This window comes from Schistocerca piceifrons, chromosome 1, assembly GCF_021461385.2.
Source record: "Schistocerca piceifrons isolate TAMUIC-IGC-003096 chromosome 1, iqSchPice1.1, whole genome shotgun sequence".
NCBI lineage: Eukaryota > Metazoa > Arthropoda > Insecta > Orthoptera > Acrididae > Schistocerca > Schistocerca piceifrons.
The window spans coordinates 17749536-17776433 of NC_060138.1; the positions used below are offsets into that span (position 1 = coordinate 17749536).

At 41.6% G+C, this 26898-nt stretch overlaps 1 protein-coding gene across 2 annotated transcripts in view; it reads left to right on the plus strand.

Moving 5' to 3' along the window:
* Window positions 1-5442: 5442 nt before the first annotated feature.
* The window catches only part of LOC124805337 (zinc finger protein ZPR1), a 72937-nt gene continuing 51481 nt past the window's right edge, over window positions 5443-26898 (plus strand). The window contains exon 1 of one of the 2 annotated variants that reach the window (XM_047265859.1): window positions 5443-5624. In XM_047265859.1, coding sequence (XP_047121815.1) covers window positions 5517-5624 — 108 coding nt within the window. In that variant the 5' untranslated portion in view covers window positions 5443-5516. The remainder of the gene's footprint in view (window positions 5625-26898) is intronic. The other variant, XM_047265869.1, reaches the window with a different exon arrangement.

Consider the following 26898-nt stretch of genomic DNA (forward strand, 5'->3'; position numbering starts at 1 on the left):
AAGCAGTAAAGGAAACAAAAGAAAAGTTCGGAGTAGGTATTAAAATCCATGGAGAAGAAATAAAAACTTTGAGGTTCGCTGATGACATTGTAATTCTGTCAGAGACAGCAAAGGACTCGGAAGTGCAGTTGAACGGAATGGACATTGTCTTGAAAGGAGGATATAAGATGAACATAAACAAAAGCAAAACGAGGATAATGGAATGTAGTCGAATTAAGTCGGGTGATGCTGAGGGAATTAGATTAGGAAATGAGACACTTAAAGTAGTGAAGGAGTTTTGCTATTTGGGGAGCAAAATAACTAATGATGGTCAAAGCAGAGAGGATATAAAACATAGACTGGCAATGGCAAGGAAAGTGTTTCTGAAGAAGGGAAATTTGTTAACATCGAGTATTGATTTAAGTGTCAGGAAGTCATTTCTGAAAGCATTTGTATGGAGTGTAGCCATGTATGGAAGTGAAACATGGACGATAAATAGTTTAGATAAGAAGACCATAGAAGCTTTTGAAATGTGGTGCTACAGAAGAATGCTGAAGATTACATGGGTAGATCACATAACTGATGAGGAGGTATTGAATAGAATCGGGGAGAAGAAGAGTTTGTGGCACAACTTGACTAGAAGACGGGATCAATTGGTAGGACATCTTCTGATGCATCAAGGGATCACCAATTTAGTACTGGAGGGCAGCGTGGAGGGTAAAAATCGTAGAGGGAGACCAAGAGATGAATACACTAAGCAGATTCAGAAGGATGTAGGCTGCAGTAGGTACCGGAAGATGAAGAAGCTTGCACAGGATAGAGTAGCATGGAGAGCTGCATCAAACCAGTCTCAGGACTGAAGACCACAACAACAACAACAACCGCAATCCGACCCACACCTGGCTGTAACTCATGCTCCAAATATCACACAAAACTAACTTCCCCTATCCTAAACGGTGGTGCCGCTACAGTATCAAAGTACATGGTAGACAAATCAAGAAATGTGAGGCCTGTAAAAGGAGTCTTTGGAAGGCCACATCACTATTATGGTCATCCTGTAGAAGCAGCTCAAGTTCAAATAGTGCAGTCATTTTATCTGGAAGATAAATGGGACTGTTCTCACCAGAGTTCCAACAAAAAAGACACTATTACTGTAACAGCTGAAGGTCAAAAAGTTGTGAAAGTGACTCGCAGTATTAAAGAAACTTTTGCAATTTATAAGAGCAACTACACAACTTCACATATTGGAAGATCAAAATTTTATGCACTACGACCTAAGTGAGTAATTCCGCACCCACCTACAGATGTCTGGTTGTGCATGAACTGTGACAATTTTGAACTTTGTGTCGTAACTTTGAAGAACTTACTGGAACATGTGACATACGACCCTTGTTTGGGCGTGTGATGTCATTAGTAGTCTGTGACATAAAGCGAGAGACTTGTCTGTTTCAAGAATGTGGTGACTGCCCTGGAAAGGGAGGACTGTCTTTACAGACACTTAGCCTGGAAGATGTAGCAAATAGCTCTGTTGCCTTTGACTGTTTCCTTGATGTACTTGGTAAATGGTTAGTGAAAGCAGTGACACACCAGCATTTGAAGAAATTGCAATAACAACAATACACTGCAGATGTGATAGGGTGTGTACAGGGTGAAGAACTATGTTTAATGCTTCGCTGTGATTTTGCTGAGAACAGGTCTGTAACACTCTCACGAGAAATACAAGGGTATCATTGGAGTAATGACCAGGTTTAAATTTTTACAGGAGTGATATATTTTGAAAATAATATCAGAAGTGTTGCAGTTTTATGTGATGACACATGACATGACTCAGCACATGCTTTGCTAGGAATGTGCAAAATGCTTCAACTGCAAACAGGGGCAGAGAAGATTATCATTATTTCTGATGGTCACCCTATTCATTTTAAAAATCGTTACCAGCTGTTTGAATTGAGTAAGTCGTTTGTGCCAACTGACCGCGTATACAGTGCTACTGGTCACGGAAAGGGGCCTTGTGATGGTGTGGGAGGCCTGCTGAAGCACCACGCTACAAAATATATCTTTCCAGACCAAAGACAGCTGCAATGCAGAATGCTGAGGATTTTACGAGAGTTGTGCAATCTTACACATCCACAGCCCTAATTATTTTGTCCAAAGAGGAAATCGAAGGATTTTGTGAGAAGAAAAAAGAAGATCTAAACAAATAACTCCTGTGAAAGGAATTTAGAAGACACATTTTTGGACTCAAAGTTATCATATTGCACGCACTTTAAAGATCAAGAAAGAAGAAATTTCGTTCATTCAGCCTACACCTCAGAAACAGCAGTGTAATATTCAGATCATAACCTGAGATTATAGACACCAGTTATGAGTTAAATGAAACTGCAGTGAACTTCATGTTACCACATTTACCAGCTGCTGGATATAGGTTTCCAGTTGAAGGACAGCAACAACACCATCAGTGCTTACTTCCTGTCCACAATGTTTGAAGACTGTAAGTGGTCCAGTTCATATTGGTTCAAGAGGAAGGCATCACAGTATATCAAAGGAAGATACTGAATCAGTGGAACACATTTTTAGTTCATTGACTGGCTAATTTTTGTACAAAACAGAGCACACAGAAGTTGTATAAATTGAAACCTTTAAGTCTTTGGAACTTTCACGTACGTTTTGGAAACATTTAAAATGCTTGAAAAATGAGTCTATTACTCATCTTTCAAAACTAAAATTATGTTAAATAAGGCTAGGTTTTGATTTTTATGAGCCTATTATGTGACAATGTGGTAACAAAACAAGTTTTATGTATGGCAAAAATTTCAATTGTTTATAAAACCTGTTCAACCTAAAAGTGGATGCTGTCCTATTCAGGGGATGTAGAGCTATCAGGTACTAACCAACAGAAAAAAAATCTAAATAAAAATGCTATAGTAAAACAACTTTGACAGGTAAGTCCAAATGGAGGTTTTCTTGCCAGCCACTGTGGCCGAGCGGTTCTAGGCGCTTCACTCTGTAATGGCGCTGCTGCTTCGGTTACAGGTTTGAATCCTGCCTCGGGCATGGATGTGTGTGACGTCCTTAGGTTAGTTGGGTTTAAGTAGTTGTAGGTCCGGGGGACTGATGACATTAGATGTTAAGTCCCATATTGCTTAGAACCATTTTTGAGGTTTTCTTAATAATTATAAAGCAATTATGTTTCAAGTAAAAAAACAACAAAATATCTAGATTTGTTCCAAAGATACAGCATTTCAAAATTTTTCCCAGCATTTGGATCTTCAAAATGCTATGTGCAGTGTCATCTTTGGAGGGCTGTATCTCAGAGCAGAAATTTTTTTAGAGAAAACCAAAAAATATGTGTTCCTTATTTAGTCCTTCATTTTAACATATTCTAAATTCAATAACATCTGAGACCGTCAAGGTTAGATTTTTTCCTAGCCTGCCTGAACTGATATTGTCTATGCCAATAGTAAAATGGCTACATCACCAACTCCAGGCAGCCCTTCAGTGTCACGCTGGATAGAGACGTTACCCATTGTGTCTGTTGTATATGTATGTCATTCCAGAGCAACATGAAGGCTGCAGTAGCTAAATTAGTGCATGGAGAAACAGTGCACAGAACAATGGGAGTTTGTGCATAATGTGGCATACGATACAGTCGATGCCTCTTAGTTTGTCAGCAAATTACGATCGCACATCTGATGACACTGGCCAGTGACACCTACAGGACAAAATGGACAATGCTCATTCATATTCGAGGACCTCTCTAGCTGCTATTGTACATTCATATGGAATGGTACAGTGCGCAAACCACTGCAGCCACCATACTAAGGGTCATCTACAGTACTTGGTAGAAGCAACAACACTTTTAAAATAGACATTAGGGGTGCGCCAAGCATTGTATCTATTGACAGACCCAAACGTGGGTTCTACAATACACGAGATTCAACGAAGACGGCCAGCCATATGACCATCAAAGATAAAGATGCAGTACATGAAGATACACATGTCCAACATTATGCCAACAAGATACGACAACCTACAGTTACTGTCATCAAGAAAGTTTCCCCACAACTCACTGGTACTACCACGTTAAGCAAAAAAACAGTGACAAAGAGTGCAGGACATGTCTGATTCAACCTCAGATATCGTTGGCACTGTGGGGAAGGTGGGGGTAGGTATCTCAGGTATCACACCGTGCCACAAAAACAGTGGCAGTGTACATAAACATTCTGTGATACTCATGATCCCATGTGTATTCATGAGTCTACGTGTTATTCTGTGACTATTGATTTAGTTTTAGCATTCTATGCTCCATGTATTAGAGAACATAACTTATTCATGGAAATAAATGATGGATAAATGATGGATCTCAATGGATAACCACAGATTATTGTGTTAAGTTGTAGTTCCTCCTACGAAGATTCATTGCTTTAAAGATAACGTGATGGGTTATTTAGATCCAAAGCCATATGTAGGCTACAGCTTTGTAAAAATTATTGAACCACTACGTCCAGATCGTAACGCTACCAAGAAAATGAAGAAATGTCGGCAAGCACTGTGTTATCTACGTAACAGGATTAATAAAGGGTTTGCAGCAGGGTTACCGGAGGATACAGAAGCGTTGAGAATGGTTTACATGCTGTCTGCAGCACACTGCTGAAGCAGAGTGAAAGAGCCTTTGATAATATTGTAGGAATGTACGGGGGTGGCCCCCAAACTAACACAAAACCCATTCAACTCCAATGGGATAAATTATCTCTCATTACATGGAACAATACGTCCAACATTATTGCATTTTGGCATGAAGTTTGGAAGTACGGAGGTGCAACTGGAGGAGATTCGTTTAACGCATTGGCTTTTTTCCTCAGTATCTCCGATCGTTTTTACGAGGGCTAACCGGGTAGTTAGAGTATTTAGTCAAATGGATGTAACTAAAACGCACGTTCAAAATAAACTGAGATGCCGTATGCTATTCTTAGCGGGCATGGCTTTGATGCACCTTCCACTGCAAACAAAATTGGAAATATGCTATCTTCTGTTGTGTGAACCAACTTCGCTGCAGTGCACACATGATTTGGTACCAGTAGGTTACATGGATACAAATTGATGTTTAAATTAACATGTACAGTGGTGCACACAGTCTGGATCTTTAAAAAATGCAGGATGTCTGCTTTCGTACTATCAAGCACATGAAATTCGAATAATGTTATTCAATCACAGTTAATTGCTTGTATAACTGTTATCTCCAGCACACTCAAAGTTAAGAAAATAAATATAAGTTAATGTTGCCCTATTCCAAAGTATAATTTTTTTACTCTACTAAATTGACATAATAATATTTTTTATTTTCTTTCAGCCTTTTTCTGTCCTTTTTTTCTGTGTAGACACGTTCAACTTATCTCGTTTTAGTGGTTTGGCAAGTCGCCATCGATAGATGAGTGAGATATCTTTATGCCATGATAAGTTGACTCTTTGATGTGTTTTGTATGTAATAATAGCGTGTTGTTTACGCGTGTAATTTGGTTAACGTTTGTAAGCTAAGTATGTCGAGGGACATAGATAAAAAGCCGATATTTAGAGATCTAGCTGCAGATGACCCAGACCCAGAAACAACAGAAATTGAAAGCCTTTGTATGAATTGTGGCGAAAATGTAAGTGTTAGTTTTGCAGTTAACAGGCCGTTTATGTGAAAGGAGTTGCAGATAATTTTAATTTGAAATGTGTCTGAGTCCATCGGTGTTTTCAACTCTGTTGAGACCGTATGGACGCCTTTGTTTTCGGTTTACATTTTTTAGTAGTCGGTGAAGTCAGCACAAAATGGCATTAGAAATTCTGTAGCATAAAATGCACAACTGTTATTTAATTCTAATAGTTCAAATGGGCGGTTTTGAGAAACTTGTCAACCTGTTAGAAATATAAAGCGCTTGATTTCACAGACATTCCAACTTACTTTTGTTGATGAAAGTAACATTGCATACATGCTTTTGTTGGAAAACAGAAATAATATTGAGGAAGCAGCAAGTCGAACATTTTCCTTAATATTATTTAACAATATATTATCCACGTCCTACGTAACGGTTTATTTTGTACCTGACATAGTGTAGTGCTGTAATTGATTTCCGTTTGCACCGCCGGCTGTTGTGGCCGTGTGGTTCTAGGCGCTTCAGTCTAGAACCGCGCGACCGCTACAGTCGCAGGCTCGAATCCTGCCTCGGGCATGGATGTGTGTGATGCCCTTAGGTTAGTTCGGCTTAAGTAGTTCTAAGTTCTGGGGGACTGTGACCTCAGATATTAAGTCCCATAGTATCAGAGCCATTTGAACCGTTTGTACCATTCTTGTGTTATTTTTTCAAGGTTGGGGCATCAGAGAGTCGACACCTCTTTTCTTCCTCCCATTTATATTATTGAAACTGGAGTTTTCTTATACTATAATTCCACAGTGTAAGTATGATTCAAAAAGACCATTTACACTGGGCACAGAAGTTGCTTATTAGCTTATGTGCAAACTATTTCGTACTAAATAGTACAGTACTTCATTTATAGCAGACTTAGCCTCAGTCTTTTCTCCATTGGAGCTTATTGTCTGACATAACTCTCAAAAATTTTACACTGGCAGCTTCCTGCAATGAATGAAATTTTATTGTTGTTTAGCTATTACAGCAATTGACAAAGTCAAATTACATATATACAAGTTATACAGCATATATACATGGGTTAAAGATCAATATGTGACATAGGTTTTACATAAAATACAATATTTAAAATGAAATAATATGAAAACATTGCATCATAACTGATTCAGTTAAAGAAATTATGCTGCACTCTCCAAATCGGTACCACTATGATATTTTACAGTCGTAAAATTCCTGAAGTGAGTGGTATGGATTTGCAGGTAACCAACTGAACAAATGGAGCTTCTACCCATTCTAGTGGCAAATTATTAAACATCTTCATATCCACCACTTCGTGGCTGTTCAATGACTTGGATAATCTGTAGTAAGGTATGTCAAGATTGCTACCATTTCTGGTTCCATGAGAGTGTACATCTCTTCTACGCTGGTGTTCTGATAAGTTGCTCTTTTTATGCAGTAGGGCAGTGTAAATATACATGTTTATAACAGTTAATATTTTTAAGTTGATAAACAGTGGTTTGCAGTGGGCCAGTTTATCACTGTTTGTGATAATGAGAATTACTTTCTTCTGAAGTACCAAAATGTCCTGAAGGTGTGAGCTATTGCCCCATATTAAAAGCCCATAGGATATAATCCTTTGAAAAAAAAAAAAAGTAGGCTGACCTTACCTAGGCCGCAGGTACATGGTTTATTAAATTCTTTAACAAATACACCACTCTAGACAGCCTTGCTCTAATGTATTTAATATGTGGCTCCCAAGTCAATTTACTATCTATAACAATACCTAAGAACTTAACACTATTCTTGAAGTCTTCTACTGGCGGATCTCTCAAACTAAATACAATCTTTTGAGTTTTACTCTCATTGAGCAGGAACCCATTAGCTCGGAACCAGACTGATGCCTGTGATATTTTGTCGTTTGCCACAGTTTGGAGCATATCAATGTCTGAGCTGATATTGAAAAAAGTGGTATCTGCATAGAGACTGGAGTGAGTATTTGTGTAGGATGGTAGATCGTTTGTCAGGGTCAACAGAAACATCCGATCTCACGCGTCGGCTTTGACCCGTGACGTAAGGGTGTTGTGGTGTGTGACGTCATTACGGCGCGGAGTTTGGTTTGTGAGTGTGGCGTGTTTGTAGATGTGTTGTTGTTTGTTGTGCCCTCTGGTTCATGGTTTTCGTTCGTTTGGTGTGTTGGGCTCAGTTTGCTGTAGCTCAGTGGTGAGTGCTGCGTGCGTCTTTTTGAAGCGGAATTTGTAACAGTGAGTTAACGGTTTTGTGTGATGGTTAATGTAATGATGATTGCTGTACGTCGGGTGGGTTTGTTATTAAGTGTATTCGGTTGTGGTTTTTTGTTCAGGAATGGATATGAAAGACCAGATTAATAGTTCTCGGTTGAGGGCTATGATGGGGGACACAGCTTTAGAGCTGATTAAATTCCTTCAGCTATTTGGCTTAATTGCCGAGGTCGTGAAGTGCGGTGTGTGCCGTGAACCAATGAAATTGGTTAAAGTTCCGGCCTCTCGGACCAGGGACGGTTACATGTGGCGCTGGCGCAAAGATGACATATGGCGTTCCATACGGCGCGGTACCTGGTTCGAGAAGTCTAGATTGGGCATGCGTGAGATTGTGCTTGTTACAAATTATTTTTGTTATAGATCCCCACAGAGTTTTTGCGCGCATGAGACTGGTGTGAGTGAGAGGACTGTTTTAGATTGGTATTCCTTTTGTCGTGAAGTGTGTTCGGAATTTATTAAGTACAGGGGTAAGTTTGGGGGGGGGGGCATGGGGTGGTTGTGGAGGTGGACGAGTCACAGTTTGGGAAAAGGAAGTATGGGAGGGGGAAGTCTGTGGCTGGTCTTTGGGTGTGGGGATTCCGAATGTGTTTTTAGGGTTGTGGAAGAGAGGTCGAAGGCTGAATTAGTGGGGTTAATTGAGGAATATATAGAGCCGGGGTCCACAATAGTTTCTGATGCTTTTTCTTCTTATAGGGGGTTGGGTGAGAGTGGATTTAATCATTTAGTAGTGAACCATAGTTTAGAGTTTAAGAATTATGAGATAGGGGCTTGTACTAATACAATAGAGGGGATGTGGGGAGCGGTTGAGTCAGTTCTTGGGAGGGGGAAGAGGCACTCTTCCAACCTTCAGTCTCATTTAGATGAGTACTGTTGGCGGAAGAGTGTCCCAGAGGGCTATTGTATTGTTCGGGTTTTCTTAAGGGCTGTGGGTAAAATGTATAGGCCGAAAGTGGTTAGGTAGGGTGGGCTGGGTAGGTGGTTGGGTGGCTTATTTTGTTGTATAGTGTTTGTTAAGGTGGGGGGAGGGGGAGTGTGTTTGTTTTTTGTTTTAGTTGTGGAGGATCTATTTTGTTGAAGTTTTTGTTGAGTTGTAGTGTTATGTTGCATTTGTTTTTTGTGGGTTTTTTATTTTGGGGTTGGGGGAGGGGGTTGAAGTGTGGGTGGGTTGGGTTTTTCTTTTGGTACAGTATTTTTTCGTTGGTTTGCGCGCGTGTGTGTGTGTGTGTGTGTGTGTGTGTGTGTGTGTGTGGTGGCCAATGTAGTTTGTGGGGATGGAACTTTCTTGTGGTAAGTTCTCATTTTTTTTGTTTTTGGCGTATGTGTTGTGTATTGGGGTATAGGGAAGTGTTTCATTGAAATTTGTGGCTGTGAAGGTTGGTATTGGTATTCGTATTGGGAGATGTTTTTGAGTTACATAGGTCAAGGGTAGTGGTCGATCCTAAGTTATGGGATTGGGAGCTGCTGTTGAGCTATATAGTTGGACGGAAGTGTTCAATCTCAATGTTTGGTGGAGTATGTTGATTTTTGTAATGGGAGATGGGATCGGGAGCTGCTGTTGAACTATATAGGTCAAGGGAAGTGTTCGATCCCAATTTATGGGATCGGGAGCTGCTGTAGATATATGTAGGTCAAGGGAAGTGTTTGTTCGCAATGTTTTGCGGTGTATTTTGATTTTTGTATTGGGTGATGGGATCTGGAGCTGCTGTTGAGCTATATAGGTCAAGGGACGTGTTCGATCCCAATTTATGGGATCGGGAGCTGCTGTAGATATATGTAGGTCAAGGGAAGTGTTTTTTCGCAATGTTTTGCGGTGTATTTTGATTTTTGTATTGGGAGATGGGATCGGGAGCTGCTGTTGAGCTATATAGGTTAAGGGAATTTATGGGATCGGGAGCTGTTGTAGATATATTTAGGTCAAGGGAAGTGTTTGTTCGTAATGTTTTGCGGTGTATTTTAAATTTTGTTTTGGGAGATGGGATCGGGAGTTGCTGTTGAGCTATTTAGGTCAAGGGAAGTGTTCGATCCCAATTTATGGGATCGGAGCTACTGTAGATCTATATAGGTCAAGGGAAGTGTCCGATTCCAGATAATGTGTTTTGTGGTATTTGGTGAGTTTTGTGATGTCGATTTTTTTCGTCGTCTTGCGTGGTTTTGTATGGCGGTGGGTGGCTAAATTTGTTTATATTTAGTTTCTCCCCACCCAAAAACCCCCCATTTCCCACGCTTGTCCCGTTAGAGTCATTAGGCTTTTTGTGAAACCTGTGTGTATGTTGTTTTGCTATGTATTTTCGTCTTTATGATACGTATGCAACGATTTTATATCCGCCATATTGGAATTGCCGTTTATGGTCGTTTCCGCCATATTTGTGACGTCATGGGTCAAAGCCGACGGGTGGGATCGGACGCTTGCGTATTTCCCTAGTTTGTTGAGGAGTGAAATATCTCCACAGAATCGAAGGCTTTGCTAAGATCACAAAAGATAGTCTGAGCAAAATTTTTTCCTTCATAAGCATGAAGCACTTTTTTAATCAGGGAGTCAGTGGCATGGACTGTGGATTTGCCCTCCCTAAAGCCAAATTGTACCGCAGTAATAATGTTATTACATGTCAGATAATCACAGAACTGGGAGTTGATGATGGATTCCAAAACTTTAGATAAAATAGGTGTCAGGGATATTGGGCGATAGCTAGATGGGCAATTTTTGTCTCCTTTCTTATAAATGGGCACTACCATAGATAATTTTAATACTTCTGGGAATACTCCTTCAATTAGACATCTATTTATACATTACAGAAGAATGCTGAACATTAGATGGGTAGATCACATAACTAATGAGGAAGTATTGAATAGGATTGGGGAGAAGAGAAGTTTGTGGCACAACTTGACCAGAAGAAGGGATCGGTTGGTAGGACATGTTCTGAGGCATCAAGGGATCACCAATTTAGTATTGGAGGGCAGCGTGGAGGGTAAAAATCATAGGGGGAGACCAAGAGATGAATACACTAAGCAGATTCAGAAGGATGTAGGTTGCAGTAGGTACTGGGAGATGAAGAAGCGGGACTAGTGCAGCAGGGGATACAACCCGTCGGCTTTGGACATTGACGTCACAAGTCGCCAATCGCGAAGCGATTCTTCTTAGTGTTGTAGCTCCCTTCAGTGGCTGATAAGTGTTTTTTGGCTTTTTAAAAAAAAAATCTCACGAGATAGAATAAACAGATCCACTTTATTAAGCAATCAGTAAAAAAAACGAAACTGAAACATAACAGCAAAAGCGAAAATGGTAAACTGCTATCTGGCGACTTGTGACGTCATTGTCCAAAGCCGACGGGTTGTATCCCCTGCTGCACTAGACCCGAAGAAGCTTGCACAGGATAGAGTAGCATGGAGAGCTGCATCAAACCAGTCTCAGGACTGAAGACCACAACAACAACAACAACAACAACATTATACATTTAGTAAGAGGATATACTATGTAGCCAGTTATCTTTTTTAACATATTACAAGAAATACCATATATATCTTCACTATCAGAGGGTCTGAAGTTATTTACAAGAGTTAAAACAACATCTGGTGTGACCTCTGTTAAAAGGAATTTATCGTTCAGGGTGTATAGTCTGCATTATGGTATTTAATGAGATCAGCAACAGTCTCTTGTGGCCTCACAATGCTTTCCCTAATTTGGTTAACAGATTTTATACAGTAGTTATTAAATTCATCTGCTGAAATTACTTCCTCAACTTTCTGCTTGCTTTTCGCCACTGAATTTATTATAGTCCATGCTTTTCTGCATTTATTTTTTGATGACTCAATGCTGACTAGGTTATGTTGTTTTTTGACCTCATTTAAAGCATACTTATATTCCTTTTGTGCTCTTGAGTACCTTTGTTTAGCCATATCAGTTTTCTGAAGTCTGTAAGAATCTCTATACAACCACCACCTTCTTTTCATATTGGCTAGTTGAGCGGTACACCATGGATTCTTATCCCTATGTCTATTACTGTTACTTTTAGGGTTAACTTTACATTTGTATTGAGGGCAGTTGGTTTCGAATATATTTAAGAAATAATGAAAAAATCTATCAAACAATGTATTGGCAGAGCCCTGAGCATTATTGTTAAACAGATGTGACCAGTCATAATTACTGAGTGAGACCATGAAATTAGACAATTTTTCTTGCGTTATTGGTCTTGTGATGACTATTTTAGGCTCTTTAAACTCCTTATACTCCTTGTTAGGCCTATCTGTACCTATTTGTACCCAAACTGAGTCATGGTCCGAGAAATCGAAGACAGCTACATCTGAAGACAGTAACTCTCTATTGACATTTGTAAGTATGTTGTCGAGACAAGCGGACTATCTTGTGGGTTTGCAGTTCGTAAAAATGAAGTTGAATTGTCGTAACAGGTTTTTAAATTCATTTACAGTGTGCACATCTTTGTTTACATCAAATGCGGCATTGATGTCACCACCAATCACAATACTATATTTCTTCCACTGAGGACTAAGAAAGAAATTTAGTAAAGTCTCAAGTTTTTCTAAAAATATTAATGGACTTCCATCTGGTGATCTATAAAGAGATACAATAGCAATTTTTAAATGATCCAAAATGTATCTCACTGCACAAAAATCCTAGATCTAGTTCATTACTACAATTTATTAATCCCTTCTTAATGTAAATTGATACACCCCCATGAATATGTTGCTCTCTGCTAAAACTGTTTGCTAAGTGGAAATCATCTAGTACATGAAAAGATATTTCATTTCCTTTACACCAGTGCTCACTTAAGCATAATGCATCAAATAAGTTCTCATTTGCAAATTCGTTTAAAATTATGTGTTTTCCACTTATACTTTCAATATTGAGATAACCTATCTTGAAAGACAAAGTTGGTGAGTGGTTTTTGTTAATGGGGCATTCATCATTACTGCTATATTTCTCTCTAGTGTTACTGACATTTATTATATTATTCTTATCTTTAATCTGGTCATCCAGTGTGAATCTGGGCAAAGCTGTTAGTCTCAGCCCCTCTTTGCTACCTCTAAAAAAGAGTTTTCCTTAAATCTAAGTGGTATTGACTTAGAGCTCTCGATTTTTGTTATGCCTAACTCATTGGCTAGTTTTATGATTTCATTACTCACATACTTCTTTCCGAGTTGATTCAGATGGAGACCATGAACAGTGTGAAATCTTGTACCTAAGTTAGTTATGTTTACAAAACAGACATTTTTAAAGTATTTACAAAATTTCTTCATTTCTTCATTTACTCTTGTCACTTCAACATTCACACACGACCAGGGTGGAAGAGCATGCCGAAATGGTATTGAAAAGATGAGGATTTTTGTATTTTGTAGTTCCTGCAGTTTCTTCTTTAATGAGAACAAGAAGTCTTTTCCTTCATTTCTCACTACGTCATTTGATCCAGCCAGAAAAACTGCCAGTTCCATGGCTTCTGCTGGTGAAGAACCTGCTACATTTTGCACTAGGTTTTATTGTGGCTGAGATATGTTGGCTTGAATTGTTCCCAACTGTATCCCTTAATTTCCTTCCTTGACTGTCTGCATATAAATGTATTTTCACAGGCCTAGGTCTGCAATTGAGGCTTTCTTTCTTGTGGTTTTCAGTTTCATTACTTCTACTGACAGTTGACGTAATATTTTTACTGCACCCATTATTCACTTCACTTCTATTGATGTAATATTGTTGCTACACCTATTACTCACTTCACTTTCATTAACCTTACTTGTGTTAAGCACATTGACTTGTGAGTCTACTTTAATGTTTTTTTCTGTAGCAAGAACACTAAATCTGTTTTCCAAGGGCGGAAAGTTTACACAGACTCTACCGCGTTTTGTGACAGGAACAGCCTGCCATTGTCTTTGTAGGCGATCTAATGGCCTACATTGATTGCTTGGGTCTGTGTACACGACACTAACCTCTTCTTGGGAAATTTGTTTAATGAGTTCCTGATTAATTGCTGCGTATTCCTTCTTCAGTCGTTCGTTTTCTTTGGCCAGAGCTAGTTTCTCTTCAATTACCACTGATAAGATAGCTTGTAAAGTATTATAGTCAGTGTTTACCTCATGTTTATCTTCCTCCATCAGCGCCATATTGTCCTTACTCTTCCGACAGACATTGCATCGCCATTCGCTGTTTTCGTCTGGAAGATTGTCTTCTTCTAACTTTGCACATCGAAAATGTAACCAACCGTCGCACTCATCACACAGAATTCCATTTTTCACAACTTTACTACACTTTATGCACTTTATACTCATCAAAATTCTACTTTTCTTGGGAGCTAACTCACTTGTAACCATACTACTTGCCGCCATTTTGTTTTATCAATAAATTTATCTATGTGGTCTTCATTCCTTTGTTAATAAACACTATGAGGACCAACTTTTTGTTTACATTTATAATGAACATTAGTCTTTTGTGCACAGACATAAAGGAAATAGGTTACTGACAATATTTCTGTTGTGTATGTATTATTTTTTTCATTGTAGGTTGTGGTGACATAGTGATCTCTAATGTAGTCAAAGGTCTAGGGTAGGTTGGACAGCGACAGTTTGATTATGAGTTGGTGTGGAGTCTTAGTTGTAGTGACGTACAAATCTGTCTTGTAGCCCAGTGTCTCTGTTAGGTTATAGGTGACTAGTTCTTAGTTACTATTGTAATATTAGACTTTCCAGTTATTCTCACTCACTACACTGCTGGTTTTTGAAAAAAATTAGATTTCAACTTCTTTTTTACTAATATCACATCATTGGCATACAGTAGGTTTTGTTCCTTCTGATCGACTTTTGAGATTGTTTATGAATTGGTCCAATAATAGTGAACAAAGTATAGAATACTGTGTTACCTCATACTTAACAGCCTTGATCGCAGATCAGCTTCCTGTCTCTGCATTATACATACAAACAAAGCTGACACTCAATGCAGCGCCTGATGGGAGTGGCCGTAAAGGCATTTCCCATTTACAGTCGCTCCCATCAGCCACCGTGCCGAATGTCAACTTTGTTTGTGCGAGTATTGAGCACATACTGCCTTCTGTTGTCAACATACTGTTTTAGCCGTTATTCTCCTTGGCCTTTGCCATAGCTTTCAAGCTTTTCTATTAATATGATAGCAATCTGCCACATTGACTATCATTAGTTGGATTAGTATATCCCTTTATTTTGGATTCTCCATTACTGCACAGTCTTGACTGTGTGGTCATTGTAGTATGTGCAGTACAGCAGCCTGACAAACTGACATATTTTGGCTACAGTCAAAAATTTGTTCTAGTCTCACAGTGTTGAAATGTGGTGGGTTGCCTGTATTTAAGAAATGAATGATGTAGCATCGAGCGTTTCCTGAAGAGCTGTGATGTTGATATGCCGCTTGCAATTGCAAGAAGATCGAGTAGTAGTTCATTTGGTAATAGAGGGAAGTGGACAGGCACTTAAAAGTACCGAAGGGACCAATATGTGAGTACAGCAACCTGACTGAAGTGCCTTATTGCAGGGTTGGGGGGTCAAACCCGGGACTCTAGATGGCACAGCTGAAGCCGGGACCCACCGCGTCGTATTTTGTCAGGAGCTTGAGCAAGTTCAAGAGTATCAAGGGGCAGTGCAGAGTGATTCACCAGTAGTTGGTAACATTTGTTTATTCCGATGATTTATAGTGCTTGATGGGAGAAGCGTAGTGTCGGGGTGCCATCCGCATGCTGTCCCGCGAGTCCAGCCGGCTCAGCAGACTCCTTGTTTGCCAATGCCGCTGCTGCCGTCATCAAGGTCGCCCTGCTGGAAGTCAGCCGTGCTCTCCTGGTCACCGCCAGCGTTGCGACTTGCGCTGATCCACTGCCCATGATTCCAGAGACTGCTACAGTCCCTGGACCTCGCTGCCCTCCGCCCCGTTTGGCCTTCTCTGTCCGACTGTGGGTCGAAGGTGGGTTTACTGATCACCCGTGGCCCTCGGGCCACTGCTGCTCCGTTGGCGAGACCAGACTTGAACCCGCACCCTCCTGGATACTGTACCACAACTTGCCACTAGTAGTGCTTGCTGGATGGCAACACCCGCTGCTGTCTCTTGTGCTGTCGTAGTGCTGTTGTGCCTCCCACACCGTACGCCTCACCCAGACGCCGGTATGCCAGGTGGGAAGCGAACATAGCCCATAGACTCGAGTGGAGCTAAGCCCCTCCTGGACCAGCTGCAGATCGCTCTCACTGCCCTCCTTCAGGCAGACCATGCGATCTCCCAAGTTCCAGGCTGCCGTTCTGTCCTGCCCCTGAGTTGTGTCCCCGGAAGCGGAATATAGCCCGAACAAGTACGTGGAAACAAAGTACAAGTTTATGTAGAATACTTATAACATTGCTATCAGAGTGGCCCCTAAAAGCGCAGACCAGCACAGGTCCGTCCCGATTCTCATCTGACCTGGCACACTCTGTTCCAAGCTAAAATTGCATCTCTATTTATGTTGGTTTCGCCCTCACTTCTGACGTAGTGTCAGAGAGAGACAGAAACTGTGGCAGGGATAAATTCCCACACGTCAGCCACTTAACAGATCGCCACTCTTGGCTCTGGTCTAGTGTCCCCTCATACATCGCAATGACTTAAATCAACGATGCAGTTTCCTGCCTCGTTGTTGCTTCACTCAAAACAAATCGTGCATGCAATACCGCAATCACAGCTCCGCACCCGCGAGTGCCATGTATACCTTGCCTGGCCTACTGGCTGTCGACTGTTACCACACTCTGCCAGTGGCCCCAGATTTCATCACCCAAAAGCGCCTTCATTGAAGTTTGATAAGATTTCCCTTTCCCTCAACTAGGATTGACACTAGCGCAGCACACCTCCCTCCTTTCAACAAGGTTCGTCCCGATTCGAGATAAAAAAGACGTGGCCTGTGGCTGCGTAAACATACCTTGTTCACAAAACTTGCATTTTACAGACTAAAACTAACGAGATCATCAAAACATTAACTCTACACCTATACACTGTTTACACTGGTTACCCATGCCATAGGCAACTGATGTGTTGGCACCTCCTCCACTGGTATATGTTTCCACATTCCCCACAAAGCTATACTCAAGAAAAATAGAAAAACGACACACTCTGTGGCTGAAATGCTCAACGTCATTATCCTGTTGCTCTGATGCTGTTCGAATGTGTTCCAATACTTTATTAACCATGACAAATCCTTCCTGTGCATTAATAAAGGAATGCAATGTCTCCAAAAACTCTGGGTTTAACGTAGAGTTCAAATGTGTCACATTCTGCACTGGTAATATCTCCAGAACCGCTTCCGGATAAAACAATGTTTCCTGTGACAAAGTTAAAGCTGTTTCACCTTTATGTGATGCTGGAAGACGGAAATCCTTCCCCACAATCTCACAAACAGCACCATTTATAATTATTGCACTCTCCTGCAGTTGCAACCTCCTTATTTTATCTGCTCTCTGATTGGTATAATAAGTGGCCATCACCCATATTGGTGTAATTACCGAGTATAACCAATGCCTCCCTACCTTCTGGAAGTAGGGATGTGTCAATAACACCTCTTTCTCACAATCTGAGCCATTTGTAATCCCCAGGAACAATCCAACTACTATCTGAAAAAATTGGTCGATTGTGGCAAGTCATCACTCGTCCGTGTGTACAATGCTCCACCTCTGACAATGATAGTACTCTGTGAGCTTCTTTGTTCGCCAAAATAAAAATTATGTCTCCCATCCTAATCTGCACCTATTTCCAATCTCCTTCCATTTCACTGGGTATGAATGAATGGGAATGTGTCGATAACAACTCTGACTACTGAAAAACTGACATCAGTGTAAACTCGCGCCCCATTCGTTCTCACCTGCACCAACAACACATGAAAGAATATTGCTATAGTGGCCCGAGTTACCTCCACTACATGTTCTATATCTGGTGGAAATTGCCTCTTTGCTAATTGTAATCCTCTAAAAAGATCGTCTGACGAGATTAACACTGGACTAAGATGCCCATTTACTGCATGATATACTGCTTCGTGTAACATCGTTACTTCTGTACATGTCACTTAATTGGTCTGCTAATGCCCTTAGCAACCTGGCAGTAGCTAAGTTACCATCCAATACGTTTAATCGTTTCTGCAGCATCTCTAAATTGCTATTTATAATTTCCCATGTCTCTCCCGCGTATTGAGTCAACTCCTCTGCTAAGGTTCGAACGAGCTTGGTGTTATTCAAGACCCTCGTTTCCGGGCTTTCCCCATGGCTATCATCCAGCATGTCCACATATGTTCTGACCCTGCGAAGAAAAGGAACGAAACATGCCTGTACCACCCGTTTTCCACTACAAGTTATTACATCATTGTACGACATCCTCAAAAATTCTGAGTAGTTCATTCTGTCCCTATCGAATTGTCTGGAGGGAGGGGGGGAAACACAACTATTTTTGGACCCACCAAAACGTGAGGAGGGGGGGGGGAGGACCAGAAAAAACAAAATGCAAATTATCCCTTGATACACAAAATGTAAACATGCCATACAATATTACACTTAAAATAATTTACTCCCTCTGTAACCGTAACGCATACGGAACGTTATGCATCCGCTGTTGTCCTTCTCCCGAGACCTCCTTCTGCTTGCTTTGCCCAGCCTCTGCAATAGGGTCACTTCCTTGTAATTGAGGTAATCCGTCCACCATTCCTTTAAAAGGCTTTACTCTACTCACGTGGATAATGGATGTTTTTGTTGGCAGCTGCGAAGTCATCTCCATGAGCTGGTATGGTCCAGAGTACATCAAGAATTTTTTCGTCTTTCCATTAGGTGTATGTGGATTCATGATTAATACCCATTGACCTACCCTGTACTGTGGTAAAGGTCCCAACCCCTTATTCGGTTCTTCCTGCCTCTCTAACGCTTTCGTATTGGCCTTCTGTATCCTCTTCCAGACTTTCTGTATTGTTCGTGCAAATTCCCTTACTGCGTCCCCTTTAGCTCCTGATTCCGGGCATAGAACATCAAGTGGCGATGGTATCTTTCTTCCATAGACCACCTTGAATGGTGACATTCAGACCCCCTAATGTATTATTTTAGTGTTATAACTCGATACCACGTTTGGAAGAAAAATGTCCCAGTTATCGTGGTTTCCATTCACATAACAACTTAGCATTTTCGAAATTGTCCTATGTACTCGCCCCGTTCTCACCTGTGGATGAAATGGACTGGTCAGTAATTTTTTAATTCTCAATAAACGACACCATTGTGACATTAATTCGGACATGAAGTTCGTTCCGTGATCCGTAATTATGGTATCAGGCACACCAAACTTCAATAACCAGTTATTGACTAAAGCTTGTGCTACCGTGCTTGCCTGTTGGTCTGGTATTGCGACCATGGCTAGAAACCACGAAAAGTGATCAATTATAGTTAAAACATAATGATTTCCTGCCGGTGTTTTGTTGTATGGCCCGCGAATATCTAGCCTGATAATCTCAAATGGTTTCGAAGCCTCTGGTAACCATTGCAATGGAATTCTTGTGCGCGTCACATCTCCTCGCTGTGCACACGGCACACAGTTTGCTATGTATTGTTCCACATCCCTTTTTCTAGTGCGCCACCAAAATTGTTCTGCTACTCGTCTTCCTGTTGCTCCATGACCACCATGCCCTGGAAGCACATGATGATGGGCCTGCTTTAAGACTTCCTCTCTCAAACTCTTTGGTACCACTGCCCGTGGTCCATGCCTGGTAACTCTACACAACAAATTTTCCTCCACAATGAAATGTGGTTGAGTTCTAAAACTCTGGCACTCCTCATCCTCTGCTTGTGCTGTTTGCCATTCCGCAACGCTCTTACCCATTACTTCTAATGCGTCTAATTTGCGACTTGATGCATCTGCATTCCCGTGTTTCTTCCCTGGCTTATGAATTACTTAAAAGTAAAATTCACTTAATTTTTAGAGCCCACCGTGTTAATCGACTAGAGGGATCCGTGAGTCCCAGTAACCATCTCAACGCTGAATGATCTGTCATGACCTTAAACTTCCTAGCATAAAGGTAACAACGAAAATACAGGGCTATTACAAATGATTGAAGCGATTTCATAAATTCACTGTAGCTCCATTCATTGACATATGGTCACGACACACTACAGATACGTAGAAAAACTCATAAAGTTTTGTTCGGCTGAAGCCGCAGTTCAGGTTTCTGCCGCCAGAGTGCTCGAGAGTGCAGTGAGACAAAATGCCGACAGAAGTCCAGAAAGCGTATGTTGTGCTTGAAATGCACTCACATCAGTCAGTCATAACAGTGCAACGACACTTCAGGACGAAGTTCAACAAAGATCCACCAACTGCTAACTCCATTCGGTGATGGTATGTGCAGTTTAAAGCTTCTGGATGCCTCTGTAAGGGGAAATCAACGGGTCGGCCTGCAGTGAGCGAAGAAATGGTTGAACGCGTGCGGGCAAGTTTCACGCGTAGCCCGCGGAAGTAGACGAATAAAGCAAGCAGGGAGCTAAACATACCACAGCCGACGGTTTGGAAAATCTTACGGAAAAGGCTAAAGGAGAAGCCTTACCGTTTACAATTGCTACAAGCCCTGACACCCGATGACAAAGTCAAACGCTTTGAATTTTCGGCGCGGTTGCAAGAGCTCACGGAAGAGGATGCGTTCAGTGCGAAACTTGTTATCAGTGATGAAGCAACATTTTTTCTTAATGGTGAAGTGTTTAAACCTCCTCTACCAAGAAACGTGCCAGAACTGCGAGCTCGCATCAACGATGCTTTCGAACTCATTGATGGGGACATGCTGCGCCGAGTGTGGGAGGAACTTGATTATCGGCCAGATGTCTGCCAGATCACTAAAGGGGCACATATCGAACATTTGTGAAAGCCTAAAAAAACTTGTTGAGTTTTTGTATGTGTGTGCGAAGCAGTGTGAAAATATCTCAAATAATAAAGTTATGTAGAGCTGTGAAATCGCTTCAACCATTTGTAATAACCCTGTACATTACTCTGTATATTACAGCCAACATCTCCTTTTTCATAGTGGAATAATTCCGCTCTGCCCTATTTAACTGTCTTAGAAGCATATGCCACCGGATGCTCCTCTCCATTCACCATTTGCCCCAAAACACATCCTACTGTGCCATTTGAAGCGTCACATGATAAGATGAAGTCTTCTTCAAAATTCAGAAACACCAACACCACACCAGAAACTAATCTCATCTTTAATTCATTGAAAGCTTCCCAACATTCCTCCGTCCACTGAAATTTAACCCCTTTCTTTAAAAGCTTTGTTGTTAATGGCTTAGCTATTTTAACAGAATCTTTTACAAATTTACGATAATATGAACATAACCCAATATACGATTGTCACTGCTTCATCGTATGTGGTGTCGGAAAATTTTTGAACCATCTCTGTTAACCGAGGATCGCTTTGAACCCCTTGTTCACTAATTACATGACCTAAATATTTGACCTGTGTCTGCACATAATTACATTTTTCTAAACTTAATAGTAACTGTGCCGACCTCAATCTTCTAAAGACTTCTCTAAAACGCGATACATGTTCTGGTATATCCTTCGAAAATGCTATAATGTCATCTAGGTAAACCATACATGTCTTTTGTTTCAATCTGCTTAAACTCCCATCTAATAATCGCTGAGAAGTTGCCGGTGCATTCTTCAACCAGAACGGCATAAGTGTATACTGATAGTGTCCCCCAGGAACAGTAAAAGCTGTCTTTGCCCTATCCTCTGGCACTACTTCCAACTGATGGTATCCACTCCGTAAATCCATCGTCGTAAAATACTTACATTGGTCCAGATTGTCCAATGTGTCTGTGATATTCGGAATTGGGTATGCGTCTGAAATGGTTTTCACATTCAGAAACCTATAATCACAACAAAACCTATATTTCCTTGTACCATCCACTGACTTCTTAGGTACGAGAACTACATTGCTTGAATATGGAATAGCGCTATGCTGTATGATTCCATCCCGTAGTTGTTATTCTATAAACTCCTCTAGAAGCGGTTGCACATGACGTTCTATCCTATATGGTTTCCTAAACACGGGTGTATTATCTTCCGTTGATATGTAATGCTTTGTAATCGGTGTTGCTGGTAACCTACCCTCCGTTCTGAATAAATCACTAAATGTCAATAATAATTCCTCCAACACGACCCCCTTGTCTCATTGCAAATGCTGTAATTTTCCCCTTAATTGCTTATGGCTTGTCTCTAAATCCTCCCTATTGAGGTTAACATCAAAAACCCCCACCGTGGCCAATAACAACCCTTTCGACTTACAGGAACTCTATAATCTCCTTCCACATAACTTGCGTGAGCTAAACTCCTCATTACTTGAGAGTGGCTCCACCATATACAGCGTCTCCTTTGGTAAGTCCATATTTATCGAAACCCAAACTACCTTCCCTTTACCTGCCGGTATGTTATCCTGCTGATTGACCTTTTATGAATCCATTCACAGTTTAGCTGGTGTCTCCTTCATGTGAAGTGTGCCTTGCGACGTTTGTCCATTTGCAACCGTTTCCCCTATGCGAAACATTGTTCCTCCAAGTTCCACTGTTTGTTGCCAAAGATTTATGTTCCCACAATGTTTGTCGAGGAAGTCCAATCTGAGAATCACCGAATATCCCTCACCTACACGTGGCAACACCTCTACCTGCTCACTAAATTTAGTTCCTGCGATTATGAATTCAAGTACCATCGTATCCAATGACTCCACTTTATTATCTCCCGCCCCACATAGCCTATAACGTGGTGGCTCAAGCCTTCTCCTGCTAACCAGGTCTAGACTAATAACAGACATGTGTACCCCTGTGTCAACCAGAAACCTTTGTTCCCTTCCGCTCACCAAGCCTAATAAGCAGCATTCCATCTGTACACCTACAAGTCTATTACCTAATTTCACTCTGACTACTCTCTGACGGTTGAAGCAATCCCGTTCTTGTTTAATGGCTGCTGCCGTCGAGGTTACCCCCTACTTTTGCTCCTGCAGTTCACTGCCCTGTGACCCATTTTTCCACATGAGTAATAACGCAACTGCCACTGACATTGCCTCCTAATGCACCCTACCTGGCCACAACCAAAACACTTAATTTCCGCTGCCAGGACTTTATGCTCCACCCTTTGCTTCATCGCATAATCTACCTCCTCTAAGTATGTGGCAATCCTTAAAGCAACTGCAAGATCACTGGTATTCTCCAATTTCACCCGATGTGACATCTCCGGTGGTACTCCCCGCAAAAACATATCTAACACCCTGGTCCTGGCCTCTTGTAACAGCACTTTGTTTCCCCATTCTGTGACAGTTCGAACATTTGTACATTCAGTTTTCGAAACCTCTCTGAGAAAACCTCCACAGTCTCATTTCTCCTCATAACTAATGCACTTAATTTTTCCTGAAAAAACCTGGTACTATTCTGTTTTTGGTACCTCAAGCTCTGAAAACGTCCCCACCTTGTTCAATGTTTCATCGTACAATATGTGCAACTTGGCAGCCCCTATCAAGCGTAACTTCGCCACCCTCAACATTGCAACATCTCACCATTGCAACACCTCAACCATTGTGATAACGTCATTAAGGAATACTGACACATCCTTCATTGCTTTACCCGAAAAGGGGTTAATCAATGCTGCCGACTACCGGGGCAAACAGTCTGTGACACTCCACAACCTGTAATTTACTTTCACCCGACGTCCCTTCCCCTACTCGCAATGCCTCAAATCTCAATGCTAATTCTTTATATTTTTGTTTGTCACTTATCCTCGCCTCTGACAATACCCCAATTTGCCCTGTTAGAGCGGCTACAGCTTCCGCTGTAGTCACTGACCGTGTTTCCACCATTCTTGCTTATAGCTCCACAGTTGCCATTAATTTCACTCTGCTACTCCTTAAACTTAGTTCTTGTTGCGAATCATCTACATTCTGACCAATTGCGTACCAAATGACCAAATCTGTTACAAATAAAACAATTCTTTGGCACCCACTTTGTACATGGTAATCCGTGGCCTGACAGATTACAAAACTTACATTGCTTAGGCGCTATGTTATCATGTCCCATATTTCCCCTGAATCCAGATAAATCTACAGGCCCCTCCAGCCTTACAAAAGACACCTGTAAAAAGTCTATCCTAATTAACAAAAGAATGACACACAAACCATAAGTGAAACATCACTCACCCATCCACATCGTGCTAGTGTCCAGGTGAACAGTGCCGCTTTCCCCCCCTATACTGGTGTGGACGAACACCTGCCGAATGACAGGACATAACAAGATATTCATGACCACGCTTCACAAACGCAACCAGACACCTCAGCTACCCCTCTACACAGGCACACCTCAGCGCTACTTGCTGGACATAAGATGTGGGAGTGGAAATCTGGTACCAGTGTTGTAACCGGCACCACTTCTGACATCACTATTGTGGGGTCGGGAGATCGAACCCGAGACTTCAGATGACAGATCTGAAGCTGGGACCCACTGTGCTGTATTTTGTCAGGAGGCCGAGCAAGTTCAAGAGCGTCAAGGGGCAGTCCAGAGTGATACAGTGCTATTCGGTAACATTTTTTTATTCTGATAATTTACAGTACTCAGTGGGTGAAGCGTAGTGTCGGCGTGCTGTCCGTGCACTGTATCGCGAGTCTAGCCGGCTCAGCAGACACCTAATATGCCGACCCGCTGCTGCTATCATTGAGGCCGCCCTCCTGGAAGTCGGCCCTGCTCTCCTAGTCGCCGCCCGCTGATGCTTTGTGACTTGGGCTGCTCCACTGCCCACGATTCCGGAGACTGCTACAGTCCCTGGACCTCGCCGCCCTCCGCCCCATTTGGCTCGCTCTGTCAGACAGTGGGGCGAAGGTGGGTGTACTGGTCACCTGTGGCTCGAGGACCACCGCTGTTCTCAGGACGGGACCGGACTCGAACCCGCGCCCTCCTGGATGCTGTACCGCAACTTGCCACTAGTGGTGCTTGCCAGATGGCAACACCCACTGCCATCTCTGGCGCTGTCATAGCGCTGCTGTGCGTCCTGCAGCGTACGCCTCTCCCAGAGCCCAGTATGCCAGGTGGAAAGCGAATGTGGCCCGTTGACTCGAGTGGATCCGCTGCAGACCGCTGTCACTGCCCTCCTTCAGGCAGACTGAGCTATCTCCTAGTTCCAGGCCGCCGGTCCATCCTGCTCCGGTGTTGTGTCCCCAGAGGCGGAATATAGCCCAAACAAGAACATAGAAACAAAAACAAGTTTATGCGGAATACTTGTAACAGTGCTGCCAGACTTGCCCCTATAAGCATAGACCAGCACAGGCCTGTTCCGACACTCGACTGACCTAGCACACTTTGTCCCAAGCTAAAATTGCCTCTCTATTTATGTTGGTTTCTCCCTCGCTTCTGACGTAGTGTCAGAAAGAGACAGAAACTGTGGCAGGGATAAATTCCCACACGTCAGCCAGTTCCAAATGCCACTCTTGGCTCTGGCCTAGTGCCCCGCCTCATACATCGCAATAACTTAAATCAACACTAAAGTTTCCTGCCTCGTTGGTGCTCCACTCAAAACAAATCGTGCGTGCAATACCGCCATCGCAGCTCCGCGCCCGCTAGTGCCATGTTTATCTTGCCTGGCCTACTGGCTGTCGACTGTTACCACACTCTGCCAGCGGCCCCAGATTTCATCACCCAAAAGTGCCTTTATTGAAGTTTGATAAGATTTCCCTTTCCCTTGATTAGCACTGACACTAGTGCAGCAGCCTGTAGGTGGCAGGAACTATGCAGGTATAAAGAGACTTGCAAAATAAAGACTAGTGTCGAGGGCTTAAAGAATTCGTCGACATAGTCCGTATCGACTCAGGCAGGCTAGGAAAAAGTCTTACCTTCATAGTCTCATATGTTATTAAATTTAGCACATGTTAAAATGGAGGACTAAGTAAGGAACACACATTTTTTTGGTTTCTCCAAGAAAATTTCAGCTCCGAGATACTGCCCTCCAAAGATGACACTGCGCATACCGTTTTGAAGATGTGAATTCTGGAAAAAAAATTTAAAATGTTGTATCTCTGGAACAGTTCTAGATGTTTTCTTTTTTTATTAAAAAGATAACTGCTTTATGATTACAAAGAAATCCTCCATTTGGACTTATCTGTCAAAGTTGTTTTACTGTAGCATTCTGAACTTTTTAAAAATAATTTATGGATTTTTTTTTTTCTCGAAAATGCCAATCCATAAAATTAAGATTTTTTTTCTGTTGATTAGTACTTTATAGTTCTACATTTTCTGAAAAGAAAAGCTTCCACTTTTAGGTTGAACAGGTTTTATAAACAAATGAGATTTTTGCCATACATAAAAACTGTTTTGTTGCTACATTATCACATTATAGGCTTACAGAAATCAAAACCTAGCCTTATTTAATATAATTTTGGATTTGAAAGATGAGTAATAGACTAATTTTTCAACCATTTTAAATGGTTCCAAAATATATGTGAAAGGCCGAAAGACTTAAAGGTTTCAATTTATACAACTTCTTTGCACTCTGTTTTGTACTGAAATTAGCCAGTCAATGAACCAAAAATTTGTTCTGCTTCAGTATCTTCCGTAGATACAGCGTGATGCCTTCCTGTTGAGCCAATATGAACTGGACTACTTGCAATTTTCAAAATATTGTGGACAGGAAGTGAGCACTGATGGCGTTGTTTCTGTCCTTCAGCTGGAAACCTATATCCAGCAGCTGGTCCATGTGGTATCATGAAGTTCACTACAATTTCGTTTAACTCATAATTGGTGCCTATAATCTCTGCAATCCACCAATCGCAGTTATACATACATGCATAAACATCCCCCTTCTCAGGTTGTGACTCTAAATGTTATCCTGCTGTTCCTGAGGTGTAGGCTGAATGAACGAAATTTCTTCTTTCTTGCTCTTTAAAGTGCGTGCAATATGAGTTTTCCCATCACTTTGAGTCCAAAAATATGTCTTCGAAATTCCTTTCACAGGAGTTGTTTGTTTGCAC